The 13,465-nt window shown below is 38.1% G+C and overlaps 2 protein-coding genes across 3 annotated transcripts in view; both read right to left on the bottom strand.

Annotated features, from left to right (window-relative positions):
* The window catches only part of ppp2r5a (protein phosphatase 2, regulatory subunit B', alpha isoform), a 57,265-nt gene extending 55,679 nt beyond the window's left edge, over positions 1-1,586 (bottom strand). Inside the window, exon 1 of the mRNA XM_059356266.1 lies at positions 525-1,586. Coding sequence (XP_059212249.1) covers positions 525-672 — 148 coding nt within the window. The 5' untranslated portion in view covers positions 673-1,586. The remainder of the gene's footprint in view (positions 1-524) is intronic.
* Positions 1,587-3,069: 1,483 nt separating this feature from the next.
* On the bottom strand, positions 3,070-12,741 carry dtl (denticleless E3 ubiquitin protein ligase homolog (Drosophila)). Of its 2 annotated transcripts, none has more exons than XM_059356513.1 (15): positions 12,593-12,741; positions 11,220-11,357; positions 11,030-11,122; positions 10,877-10,938; positions 10,475-10,595; positions 10,104-10,169; positions 9,660-9,775; positions 9,498-9,571; positions 8,949-9,055; positions 8,756-8,860; positions 7,883-7,995; positions 7,712-7,801; positions 7,445-7,568; positions 5,469-6,115; positions 3,070-3,930 (listed from the first exon to the last, which is right to left on the bottom strand). In XM_059356513.1, exons 1-15 carry the CDS (start codon positions 12,642-12,644, stop codon positions 3,865-3,867), a joined length of 1,974 nt encoding a protein of 657 aa, XP_059212496.1. In that variant the 5' UTR covers positions 12,645-12,741; the 3' UTR covers positions 3,070-3,864. The 2 variants fall into 2 exon arrangements, with proteins under 2 accessions (XP_059212496.1, XP_059212497.1); XM_059356514.1 differs by having other exon boundaries at positions 11,030-11,119.
* Between the last annotated feature and the right edge of the window lie 724 nt (positions 12,742-13,465).

The following is a 13,465-nucleotide window of genomic DNA, read 5'->3' as shown; positions in this document are numbered from 1 at the left end:
CTGGCCAATCCTCAACACCTTGATGCAAAAACATGCAACTCTTCAAGATCGCTCTCTCGATGTGCCTCTGCATGTCAATTCTAACTGCTCGAGTAAAGCTACTTGTCATAGCTAAGAAGAACACCATGTAACTTGGAAGCAAGTACAAAACAACTGTGATACCAGGGAAGTAAACTGTTGACAAAAACAGTGTTTTACACCAATAATGTTATGCACTTTGGTAGACAGTCATTTAATTTGTGAGTAATGCCCTGTGGTAAACCCTTGCATCAAATACCTGACAGGGAAATAAATGGAGATGTGTCCACAACTTTGACCAGTGTGATCCACTGCCCACCATGTTCAAACCCAATTACTTTTGCACAGTACTGTATGCAACTGTAAAATATTTGCACAAAATGCTTTCTAGTCTGCAATTCTAGTTCATGCTGAATGTGATTGTTGCAGATCCAGCAGTACATATAACACACTGGTCTTGTTGAGAGACAGCCTATTTTAAGCTGCAGACCCCTTCATCCTCTTACCTTTGAGCTGCGGCAGCGGTGAAAGCTCCACCGGAGCGCTCTGTGTGCGGTACTGAGAAGAGCCTTGGGATTTTCTCTGTTTCTGGGCCTTCCTCATGGACTTTCTCGTAAACCCATCGACTTTCTCGGATGCGGAGATGGCCGACATTTTGATGCACAAACTGACAAAGACTTCAGGCAAGCTAGTGTATCCCCTAGGACAAATGAAAGGTTTCCTCTTCTGTTCGCATCAGCACAAAAAAATACAGAGCCAACTGGCACGACTTGACGCTCGTCTCCTGACCAAGTCTGGTGTTATTCTGTATGATCCAACATGGTCGCTCGGCACTGGGCTTAGACGGTGTCCACAGACTGCATCATTCGGGATACTTGTTTTCTGAAACACGGGGATAATCTTCAAAACCAAAAAGCTAAACTACTACTCATGGCATTGCTCACAGCATAAACTGGAGTTACAAACACAAGAAAAATATCGCTCAAGTTTCAAAATTTCTGATGTTTTTTTTTACTGCTTCGTCGTGTTTGCAAAAGGTCTACCTGTTGCAAAACGTTTGAATGACATTGTGATAAAAAGTTGGCTGAAATAGTCCAGACAGTAGCAAACTACTGTACTGCTATGCTGCCTGCTAATGTGCCTAGCTAGCTTGCTAAAGTTAGCCGACGTTAATGTACGCCACTACAACAACAGTTTGACAGAAAAGTTACAAAAGATAGTTGCCCCGTTGAAGTCGTGTGATTCTTCATGGAACACCGTGTCCAGGTCTTCAAAGCACTGCTTTTAATCCGAGTTAGACTTCCGTTGAATGTATTTTCTGAACTATCCGCGATCGATGAAGTTGAATTTCGCTCGACGACTGAGTCTCATTTAGCCGTTAAAAGTTAGCCGTGTCCACATTCAGTCGACTTTACATTCCTCGCTCAACAACGAGCCGTGGTTTCGTTTTCCCCGCTTGTAAAAACACCGAATATTCTCAAATACAACAAATTACTGGATGTCGTGCTGAGTAGGCAGCCATAAAACACTCCCAGCGCAGCCGTTCATCGTTGTCCGTCTGACTTCACTGTTCGCTAGACTGCAGAGCCCTGACAGGTGTACGTCATTGAGTGACGTCTCCAGCGGCCAATCAGAAGCAGAGAACTACAGCACTGTAAACTTTTTCAGCCAATTACGTCGCGCAGAATGCGGGCCCTGAACATGTGACATGTGAAAACAAATACGTGACGTTGTACAGTTGAATGAGGAGTGGCATCTGTAGTAGATATTAATGATTAAAATTATATTTATTCTGCATATCGTCGCACTGTTAAAATAATCGCCTATGTCATTTTTTGTCAAAATTGGTTTTTTTTGCCTAAATCATCTCATGACGCCGGCCACCTATGGTAAAATAGCCTACATCCTCAGTTGATCAGATCATGTGATTTTACCCCTTTAAGATAATGGCCTATGTCAAGTGTGTGACTTAAGCGGATTTATTATGCCTAAATCAAAATAAAATGTGACTTAGGCAATTTTTTGAACATGCCTTTGTGACTTAAGCAAGATATGATAACACTTTATTTTGAAGGTGTCTACATAAGAGTGACATGAGCGTGTCATAAACATGACATGGGATGTGTTATGAACATTAATGACACTTTGAAGTAACATTAATGCTCATCATACTTGTCATGTCATGTTTCTGACAGGCTTGTGTGACTCTTATGTAGACACCGTCAAAATAAAGTGTTACCATATCTTGCTTAACTCACAAAGGCATGTTCAAAAATTGCCTAAGTCATTTATTTCTCTGAAGTTACATAATCTACACACAGTGTTATTACTATGCCAATAGCCATCCTTTGTTACATCCTTTTTGAGTGAAATGATGAATAAATGTCATATGTAACACTTTTGGTGAAGTATTTTGTGTTTCCTGCAAAAATTAGTTAGGCGATTATTTTAACAGGGTGACAATATTTTTGAGCATTTTATCAGGGAAAATAATCATCCATGTTTAATCTAACCTAGATTACATGGAGAGGGCGAAACATTTAAGGGTAAACACTCTGGGTGAACGGGGGGAAAGGTAAATACAGTAATATGTATCACTATTAAACTTCCCCAGTTGATTATTTAAATTCAGGCAATTTCAGAGAGATATATATATATATATATATATATATATATATATATATATCTGATTTAAGAGAAATATAAGGGCACAAATGGACAAAGTGTAGTCACAAACACATAAATGTGTAAACATGTTATGGAAGCAAAATAGCCCAAAATCTCAAAATTGTGTGCATTGAAAAAAAATATGTTTTTGGTTGTAGTGTCTATACCAAATTGTGGGAAAAGGAATAATAAAATATCACATATTTTTCATGTTTTCTTTGAACTATTATTACTACTACTACTATTGGTATATTATTATTAGTAGTTATAATAGTATTTTAACTTTCTCTTGCTCATAAAAGGCATTAAAATAAAACAGTTACAGAAGAAAATATGTGAAGACTTTGTAACCACTTCAGTAAATGATTAAAGTAATGACCTTACTGTCACTTGTGTCTCACCACCGACTGAGCACTCTTTATCACACAAACACATGGATCTCACAATTAATATTCAACCAATGGTGTACCACACATTTTTCAATTCAATAAAATCTGACCACAGTAAATTTGCATCAATTAAATACAAATGAACCAAGCAACAATCATTGGTTATTTTGTACATATAAACAATTTAAGCACACTTGAGAAAAAACATATCTTGCAGAATTGTATGTGTAACATTGAAAGAAAAAGGTCAAAACCCAAACATTGAAATCCACTCAAAGAGGTGAAGTGATACACACACTTGCAAAACTGCTCAAACATGTGGATTAAATAAATGGCATTTTTAAAGTATCCACATCTGCAAACAAATGTTTTTCTCTGCACTGAAGGATTGATATCTCATGAACAAGTTTATCAAATGTGGGTTCTTATATTAAACACAAGCATCTCCTGAAGCTGTCAGGTTTGAGTAAAATGAAAGATTTACTCAGCAACTTGATTTTTCAACCAGATATTCTGCACAGCACAAGAAAATGGTGTAGGAGGCAACTGCAAAACCCATGGCCCAATTAAAATAAAAAAGCAGCCTCTTGGGATGTAAAACTGCAGCGTCAAATATTCAGAATGACTGTTTCGTCAATCTCTGTGCAGCCCTGTTCATCTCCTCATATAATCTTTGTCATAGATCAGTGTTCTTAGAGGCTCAACATCCGTGGGTTTAGGATAAAAATACTCAAAATAAAAATATAGCATTTTAACAGAAGTGCAGAACATCTGACTGAACAAGAGGAGGTCACTCCAGAGGCCTTCTTGTGAAATACATGGAGATTTTCTTCATGCTTTGTGGTGAGCGGATGGTCTGAAAAACAAGAGACACAAAAAGGTCAACACCAATAGTCCAACTTAATCACTAACACTGATAAGAAAGGACAGAGCTAAATTATCAAACAATCATTCCACAAGCCTGTGTGTAATGCAGTTATTCTTTTCCAGTGATTTTCAATAGAGAAACAAGGGCTTGAATTTCTAGACTGGCAACATTCCAACTAAGTCGAGGTGAAAGGAGGTGTTAATAATAGTGCATAGCCAAGAAAAATGTTTTTGTGTCCTTACAGTGATTCTACACGAGTTACATCAGGGCAAAATAAGTGCAATGGTTCACCACGCCTTAAAGAAATAGTTCAACATTATGGAAAATACACATTCACTTTCACTTTGTTGCTGAGAGTTAAATGAGAAGATAGATAGACCTCTCATATCTGCATGGTAAATACTTAGTTACCACCAGCAGCTGGTTGGCTTAGCAAAGCACAAAGACTAGAAACAGGGGGAAACGTCTAACCTGGTCCTACCCAAACGTAATACAATGAGATATAAAATGTTAACTAGTGCGCTTTAGAGGTGTTAGCTGGCAGATACTGTTAAACAAAGCTAGGACTGGGTATTGTTTCAAATGAGTACAATACAAGAACTCATGCCAGTACTCTTTAAGTGACATTGATACCAATAGAGTTCTTCATTTGATAACCATCATGTGAATGGAAGAGTTCAGGTGCACTCCTCCCCAACCAAATGAGTTTTTATTAGAATACATGACACACTGAACTGCCAACGCCATCAAATACACCATGCTCGACTTCACCACACCACAGACTGCATGTGTTTTAGCTGCTGCACTAGTGGACCAATCACATGTTGCATTAAATGAAGATGACTTGTGGTGATTGGCTGCTAGCAAGACATACAAATAAATCATTTCAGCCGACACCTTAAAATGTACTGTACTGATAACCAGCCCTAGCCAAAGTTAGGCTAAGTGTTTAATTATTTTTTTTCCTTTATCCAGTCTTTGTACTATGCTAAGCTAAGTGGCTTTATAAGTTTATATTTATTATTAGTGGTTGTTTATTGGTGTTGTAGCAGTATACCGGTTTCATGGCTTACCATGATATATATGGCAGATTTGCTTATATTTTCCAAATGGATATCGTATTGTGAAAATCCCATTCCATTGCAAATCTTGGGGGCAGTATAGAGGCAACAAATGAAACGAGGGAACAGTGAAAGATGACATGCAAAATAAGTCCTCAGTCGGAATCAAACCGCAGATGTTGCAGTTATCTTTCATTTATCTTTACCTTACAGATATTAGAGCAGTATCTATCTAATATCTAACTCTCAAACTATTGCTTTCATCAAGTGCTACTCTGCAACGAATTTCATCATTTTAATCTTCCATATTCGAACTGGCGAAGGCATCAAAGGCATTTTTATGCCGACAAGAAAAAGCCTCAAAAAAAAGGGAAGATCACACAAAAGGTCATGATAGAGTAACACTAATACTACTGAGAAAAGGTAAAACTGATTAACTTCTGAAGCAGTGATTTTTGTGCTTACGGGTGAGGCTGGTGTCTTGCCTTCTTGTTTCTTCGAGGTACTGGGGCTTCTGGGAATAGTCGGGCTTCCGTGCCCTTTCCTCATATTCTGGCCCATCACTGACAGCCAGTCCTTTGGTCCAGGAGAGCAGTTCTCCTTGCCAGTCTGTCTTGATGAGACCTGCTCCTCGGTGTGAGAGTCTGTTTGTAGCCGGCTCTCTGGAGCGGGGCAGCAGATTCCAGACAGCGCCCGGCTTCTCTTGGCCGCCGGGTAGAGTTCACTAACACAGTCACACTGTTCTGCACCCCCACAGCCTGCAGATGTATCGTCACCAGTCTCCAGCCTGCGTTTGGCCCGTCGCTCTGCTGGAGAGGCGCTGCTCGCTGGGCTCTGTGGACAAGGGCTCAGCACCCTACGGAGCGGAGGGGTGACCTGACCGGGAGATCCGTGGCTCGGGGACAACCACTGCTTGATAGAAGATGGTGTTCTCGGGCGAACGACAGCAGCAGCCTTGGCTCCCTGGGACGGGATGGGTGAGGTGGTGCTGGAGGGCAGAGGCAGAGCGGCTCCACAGGGGGCACAGGCAGCGAGCTGGGGGGACGCCAGGCCTCCAAGACTCTCTGTCCTCTGGTTCTTGGCAGGGGTTGTTTCAGCTGTGACTGAAGGCTCTTAACAAAAAGCAGACGTCCTTGTTAGTTCACCATGAATGCTTTGAATGACACATTTAGCATTTAAGGGAAGGACAGCAGTGATTTATAACAAAGCGGCTCCACAGTTCTCAAACTAAAGGAAGGGAACAAAATGAAGAATAGACCAGACACCGAAAGACTTGTGCTGTGTTACAAACTGCACACTTTTTCCTTTTGTTTAGTTTTATACTGCAGCTGCATACACACAGTTGCATGGAGAATGCAGACAATGCAGACATACTACTTCATCATGGCCCCTTGAACTTTGACCCTCTTGCTTATATATGTTATGCAAAGGATTGTGGGTTGGAATTGCTAGAAAAGCATGCTGGGAGCAGTGGGACATCCTGGTATTTACTGCATTTGACAACTTTGCATTTAAACATATTAAATCCTCTCCTGTACTAAATACAGGATTACTACACCTTTTCCTAAGTCAAATTCAAGCACTTTTCAAGCATTTCCACCACCTTACAGCTATATTAACTTACATATTTATATATATTACATACATAACATATAGTATATGTATGGAAGAGGATTGGGGCCAGGTAGGAGAAAAAATAATAATAATAATGAGAGGAGTACTTTTTTTTTCTTCATTATGTAGTTCAAGAAAAAAGTTGGAATAACGAGAATAAAGTTGAAATATGATTTCGAGGAAAAAAAGGTGAAATGACAAGTATGAAGTAAACTTTTTGTTTTTGGTAAAGTTGGAAACATATTAACAGATTTGTGTCATCGGAGTAACATTGTAACAAATTTCATAAATGTCATAAAATGAGCAATAACTACAATATTTAAGGGTGTAGTAGTACTAAAATCCCCCTACACATAAATGAGCTATTCTTGGTAGTAGGCTACCATAACTATTGTTTTGGGGAAAATCTGATTTTATGTAATTAATGTGAAGTCTTTAGAAATATATTGAATTATATTATATACATATTTTCTCAACATTGTATTTTGACTTAATTCTCGTCATTTTGACTTTTTTCTCAAACTTATTTTGTTCTCCTACCTGGCCCTAATCCTCTTCCGTACATATGGATTAGTGTGACCAATTACAACAGTTTCATCATTCAAAATGCATCACTTGTTTGTAAGTAGACTTGGCACCCTATATAATCCAATTTCCAGCAGTTTTAAGCACTAAATTCAGACTCCAGACACTTGTCAAACGTTGAAAAAGCCACAAGTTTTTCCAACACTCATCGTAAACCCTGTAAATACTATGACAGTATGTGTACTGAAGCGCATCACTATATACAATATTACAAGGCAGTTCATGGTAGTTGTGGTGCTTACTTGAGGGAGATTTAGGACGTGCCCAGCCAACAAGGTTGGCCTCTCCCACGGAAGACTGTGCTCCATCCATTTCCCGGTGAAGCCTCCAGATCCGGACAGTGTGGTCATCAGAACAGGAAGCAATCTGCAAACAGAGCAGTGGGGATTACACAGAGCCTAAATCCATCTTCCCAGCCTATTCAGACAGCTCAGCTTCCCAGGAGGGAAACAAAAAAACCTCTGAAACACACTCAGTCTTTGAAAAGCTTTAAAAGTTTGTAGCCTCACCTTAGTAAAATCTGTCGGGCACCATGTGACAGATGTCACTTCCTCGCTATGGCCTTGGAGCATCATGGGAGGATGTTTAGGATCAGAAATCTGAAATTAGATTAAAAAAAAACATTAAAACACTCCATCACAACTTTACATTTTTATATCAAAATAAAGTAGAGACAGTACCTTCCAGATGTATGCGTTATTGTCACTTGAGCCACTGGCGAGGAACTGGTCATCTGGGCTGATTGTGGATTTTACATAAAATGAAGAGTTCTGATGGCCACTGAAAACTGCCACTATGGAGGGAAACAAACAGCAACATTAGAAACACTAAATACATATTAAATTCCTAAAACAATTGAGCATGAAAAAAAAGAAACTGATGTTCATACTACCACGTGCAACAACTTATTTAACCTATTTAACGTGCTAAAATATATTTTCTCCAATGTGCAAAATCTGTTAAATGCTAAGTACCTTCAGGAAAACAAACACAAAAAATATATATTAATAATAATGCCAAATTGCATAAATGTATGTATATAATGTGTCTGTATATGACTTATTTTTCATATTCTTCATTCTATCTTCTATATCTATGTGGCAGTATCTTGATCTGCTGTGACAACTACATTTCCCCACAGCGGGACAAATATAAATAAAGTCTTATCTTTTCTTAATAACATGCAAGAGTTTAAGGAATAAAGACCGGAGATACTCTGGTCTAGTTTGTGTGATTGCAATGTGTGAGTGTTAATCAGCAGATTTTGTTCTGATTTACTTTGATTAGGGTTTTCACATCTCTCAGGACTTCCGTATCTAAAACACAGACTTAAAGATAAATTAATATGCTTGTAGAAGCACATAAAGTCCCTGCATCTCTACATTTCCTCTATCAAACAGTGCCCTCTTGCTTTACTTTCTGCTCCCAGTGACAGTAACAAAGGACATTAGTTCGCAGCCCCATCTTGTGATATGCAATAGAAATAAGTTAAATTAGGGTTAAACTGGTCTTAAAATGTCTATATACACAATAGATGTCTAGTGAGAGTTTACCTGGAGTTGTTTTTATTCCACTGACATTGAACATGTAGATGTTATCATCAGTGCAGTTACACATGACGTTGGATCTTGTGGAGTCCAGAACGAGTCCAGAATAACCTGCAACACATGCAAAACAATGTTCAGCTTATTCTGGTCATTTGCATAATTGAGGTAAACTTGACGCCTTGTATTGTACAAAACTAACCCAGTCGCATGCGCATGCAGGAACCCGGGTACAGGAATGTCTGCAGGGGAACAGGATCATGACGGTGTGCAGTGTAGTTCTTCCTCAAATCCCACATCTTGATAACTCTGGTTCAGAAAAACAGAGATAGAAATTTGCACATGTAATTGCTTTTAAAGTCATTTCATACAGCAATCCTAAATCTTTACTTAAGTCAAATTGACGCATTTTCAAGGTGCATTTGCAAGCCTTTTCCAGTACCTCAAGGCTGTGGTAAATTACATATCCATATACAGTATGGTACAGTATATAGGATTTATGGATTATTTTACTTCTTTGTCAAATTTAAATAGGTGTAACTGTGCTCTAAACATCCACAATTATGTTCTACAGAAGAGAAACTTTAAAAAGCAAGTTTCATGTATTGCAACCTAATTTCATGCAGTTTTAAGCACTTTATTTAAAATTCAACCTTGCACCTTTCAAACCTTAAAAACATCACATTCAACTATGTGTTTTTGAGGATTTCCAGCACCCCTAAGAACAGTGTTTATATAAGTGGTTTCTTACCCATCAACAGCCCCAGAGGAGATGAGGGTGTGCTGATCCCGAAACAAAACCACTGTTACACTCTGCTGGGTATCCTGCAAGAAGAGAGGAGGGGTTTAAAGATCAGCCTTCCTTCTGCACATCTCTGCTCTTTATTTCATTAGAGCTGTTGATGAAACTCACCACACTGGGAGCCATGCCACGCGTGCTGCTCCTCCTTTTCTTGGTTTTGGTAAGAGGGTTTGTCTCTGCTTTGTTGTGTGCACCACTGATCTGTTTCACCTGTCTGTAGAAACCATCTGAGAGGACACAAACATGATCACACACATATAAGATATGCATAAGGCACCCTAACCAGTCTTTATTTGCCCTATAAAACCTAATACATAGGGAAAAAAAGGTTTTTAGCATTATACTCAGGTACAGTGACATTTTGTAAGGCAAAATGGTAAAAAATAAATAAATAATAATAATAAAAAAAGGTTTAAAAAATAGCAGCCAAATAAAATAAAAGGTACTATTTAAGTTCAATTTACACATTAGAAATATACTTATATACAACATATATATGTGAATGTCACAAGTAATAATAAATAATTATCAGATATTTTTGGTTTAAATGTATACCTTTTTTGCTGCACCTGGTGTCCCAGACCATAATATTTCCATCTCTGGCCCCAGTACAGAACACCGCTGTTTAATAGAAGACAAAGCATCAATAACATGATACAACAAAGCATTGATTCATTTATGCTAAATATATGATACTTTAATTAAAATTCCTCATGTCATGCATCCACCTCCTAATTAATAAATACTTCTTTTATTATTATAGATTTTTTAAATCTTTTTTCTGGCATGTTATAGAGGAGAAGTGTGCAAATATTTCAGTGAATATCAGGCTGCAATGGCCCCAGAATCTACTTACACCAGTGTTTCCTTGTGTATTTTAACAGAAAACAGGACTAAAAAAAATCTTCCCTGAACATAGTATATACCTTTCTCCTGCGGTGCGAATGCAACAGACTTGAGGCTGCAGAGGTGACCCTTGAAGCTGCCCAACATCTCCCCTGACTTCACATCCCACAGCCTGGCCATCTGATCCCCGGCAGCAGTCACCTAAGGATGACACATGACAGATAAAATTACTTTAAGAAGGTTTAATTTGCAAAAAAGGGGAGTTTACAAGCTGATTTAAATGAAGCGAAACCAACCAGAGTAGATGAGGGGGAAATAAAAGGAGTAATAAATAAAATAAACACACACAACATCAACAAAGGAGTTTAAAAATATATGTGTTAGGACGAATAAATAGCTCTAGTTAAAGCATTTAAAATATGCTATTGACATTGTGATTCATATTGGACTAATGATATGGTATGAATCCAAATGGTACTTACTAACTGTGGCTCTCCAGGTACCCAGGCAATGTCAAAAACAGCATTCTCATGAGCCAGCCACTCTGCAAACATTCACACACCATTAGCCCAACATTTCCTGATAGTGGACAGACTTATTATGGGGGAAAAAAACAAACAAGTTTCTACACATACCTTTAAGAAGTGGCCTTTCTCGGCTCTCTGTGTTATAGATCCTAACAATGCCTTCTTCATTAGCTGCTGCGAGGATGTCCTGCATGTGGCCTGCTGGAGAGAAACATGCAGGTTAGATGGATAAATGGCAACAGCTCCTAGCTATGTTGTGTGTCTTCTGAGGAGAATATAGCATGGACAGGTGGGTTACCGGAGGAGAAAGCCAATCCGAACGGTGGCACATTGTCACCCAGGTTGCCATATGAGATGTGTTCATCGTGTCGGACACACTGGTACCCTCCCAGCAGGGAGCTCAGAGGGTACGTGGGGCGGGGGTCTGCAGGGCGTGCTGGAGAGAGAGAAGAAAGTACATTACTAAACTATTACTACTCATACTTTGTAATTTTACTCAGAGGTTTAATAATTCTATTTTATATCACATATATCTGTTATAGTTACTTGCTATTTTTACAGGCCATGTTTGACTTTTCTACTTCATTTAAAATCAGCAATAAAAGGCCTTTTTAATCAGCTTTCAGTGGCGTCATATCATGTTATGTTTTTACTACAATCCATTATCATTTATTTTAATTACTAACCCATTAGATTAGTTACAGAAGTCTTTTCCCCCAATTTTAAGAGTTTAAAGGCATAATAGTAGTAAACAGATCATTGCATTGAGCATGTTTTTTTTTGCATAGGATTTGCGCTTATCATGTTTATGGTTGAGAAAATTTTACCTACTTTGTATAATTTTGGGTAATTTAATGCATTATATTATATAAGAGCATAAAGATAATCATCATGTTTGTTGTTCAGTTGTTTGTTTCAGGCTTTGTTTGACTTGCAACTTTTTATAATTAAAACCAGTAATAAAAGGCCCAATATGCATCATTAATACCTAAAATGATATCATGTTGTCTTTTTGTTAGATGTTTATTCTAACAAGTTTGTAATCCAATTTGTTATTTTATTTATAATGCATAATACTATATAATAATAATAATATACATTTTTAATTGCATATAATTTGGCCGATGCATGTATAAGGTTGAGGTGCTTTTACCTACTTAGTTAAGTTTTGTGTAATTTTACTATAAGATCATGAAAATCATCATCACCATGTTTGTTGTTGTTTGTTAACAAAATTTGAAGTTGCACGTTTTTTTACTTGACAGGAAGGGTATAAAAACTGTAAATTAAAAAGTAAAGCTGTCAGACAAATGCAGTGGAGTAAATAACGTTGTATCAAGTACCAAGATTTATTTTGTACTTTGGTAAATGCATTCAGTTACATTCCACAAGTGATAAAGTGATATTGATTTGGAGATATATTTGAGAAGCGTTTTTTTACGCGTATTAATGAAACACCACGTTACATTTTCAACGCAAACCAACATACCAAAGATAACGTTTTATTTCCAACGGAAAACTGCGCCGCTTGTATATAAATCTAAATATAAAACATTAAGATTTGCTCACATTACGCTTGACTCTAAGCTATCTTAGCACAATGAACCACAGGGCACACCCGGTGACCGAAAAGCCCCCAAAATATTCCCCCCAAAACATTGTTTTTCTCACCATTCTGCCTTCGTCTGCCCACTCCTCTGTCAACTATTGAGCGGAAAAGCATCCTTACTCTCCAGTACAGGACGATCTGGGATTATTTTTTATTAACGCTGAGAAGTTTAGTCAGATCGTTAGCTGGTGGGCTTTTTCCGTGTTGTTGCCTCTGTGACTTGTGTTTCCCGCGAACAGAGCGGCTGAACACAGGACTGAATCCCCCGCTAAAGTTGCGTTACGCGCCACCATTGGTTGAAACAGCTGCTTCCTCACAACGTCGCTTCCACTTCCGCTTCCTTCCAGTGTAAAGTGTACCGTAATAACTACGGACGGATCCGTCATCTCAAACTGAATCACTGTTATTCATAGACATCTTATATCAGAAACATGACATGACAAGTATCATGAGCATTAATGTTACTTCAAAGTGTCATTAATGTTCATGACACACATCCCATGTCATGTTTATGTCATGATCATGTCATTCTTATGTAGACACCTTCAAAATAAAGTGTTTTTTATTGCTTAAGTCACAAAGGCATGTTCAAAAAATTTGCCTAAGTCACATTTTATTTTGACTTAGGCATAATAAATCCGCTTAAGTCACACACTTGACATATGCCATTATCCTAAATGGGTAAAATCACATGATCTGATCAACTGAAGATGTAGGCGATTTTACCATAGGTGCCCGGCGTCATGAGAGATGATTTAGGCAAAAAAAAAAAAAAACAATTTTTTTTCTTTATATTTTTTGTCAAAATTGTTGTTTTTTTTGCCTAAATAATCTCCTCGTGACGCCGGCCATGTGTTTGCCAATGGCCATCCTTTGTTACATCCTTTTTGAGTGAAATGATCAATAAACGTCATATGTTACACTTTTGGTGAAGT

The sequence above is a fragment of the Centropristis striata genome, chromosome 18 (assembly GCF_030273125.1).
Source record: "Centropristis striata isolate RG_2023a ecotype Rhode Island chromosome 18, C.striata_1.0, whole genome shotgun sequence".
Classification (NCBI taxonomy): Eukaryota; Metazoa; Chordata; class Actinopteri; order Perciformes; family Serranidae; genus Centropristis; species Centropristis striata.
The sequence above is the reverse complement of the archived record's forward strand: the minus strand, read 5'-3'. Positions and strand labels throughout refer to the sequence as shown.

Excerpts from the sequence above, each read along its gene's own strand:
- dtl (XM_059356513.1), bottom strand. The coding sequence starts at position 12,644 with ATGCTTTTCCGCTCAATAGTTGACAGAGGAGTGGGCAGACGAAGGCAG. Across the intron at positions 7,569-7,711 it reads GCCCGACAGATTTTACTAAG|ATTGCTTCCTGTTCTGATGA; the intron begins GTGAGGCTACAA and ends CTCTGTTTGCAG. Across the intron at positions 6,116-7,444 it reads ACGTCCTAAATCTCCCTCAA|AGCCTTCAGTCACAGCTGAA; the intron begins GTAAGCACCACA and ends CTTTTTGTTAAG.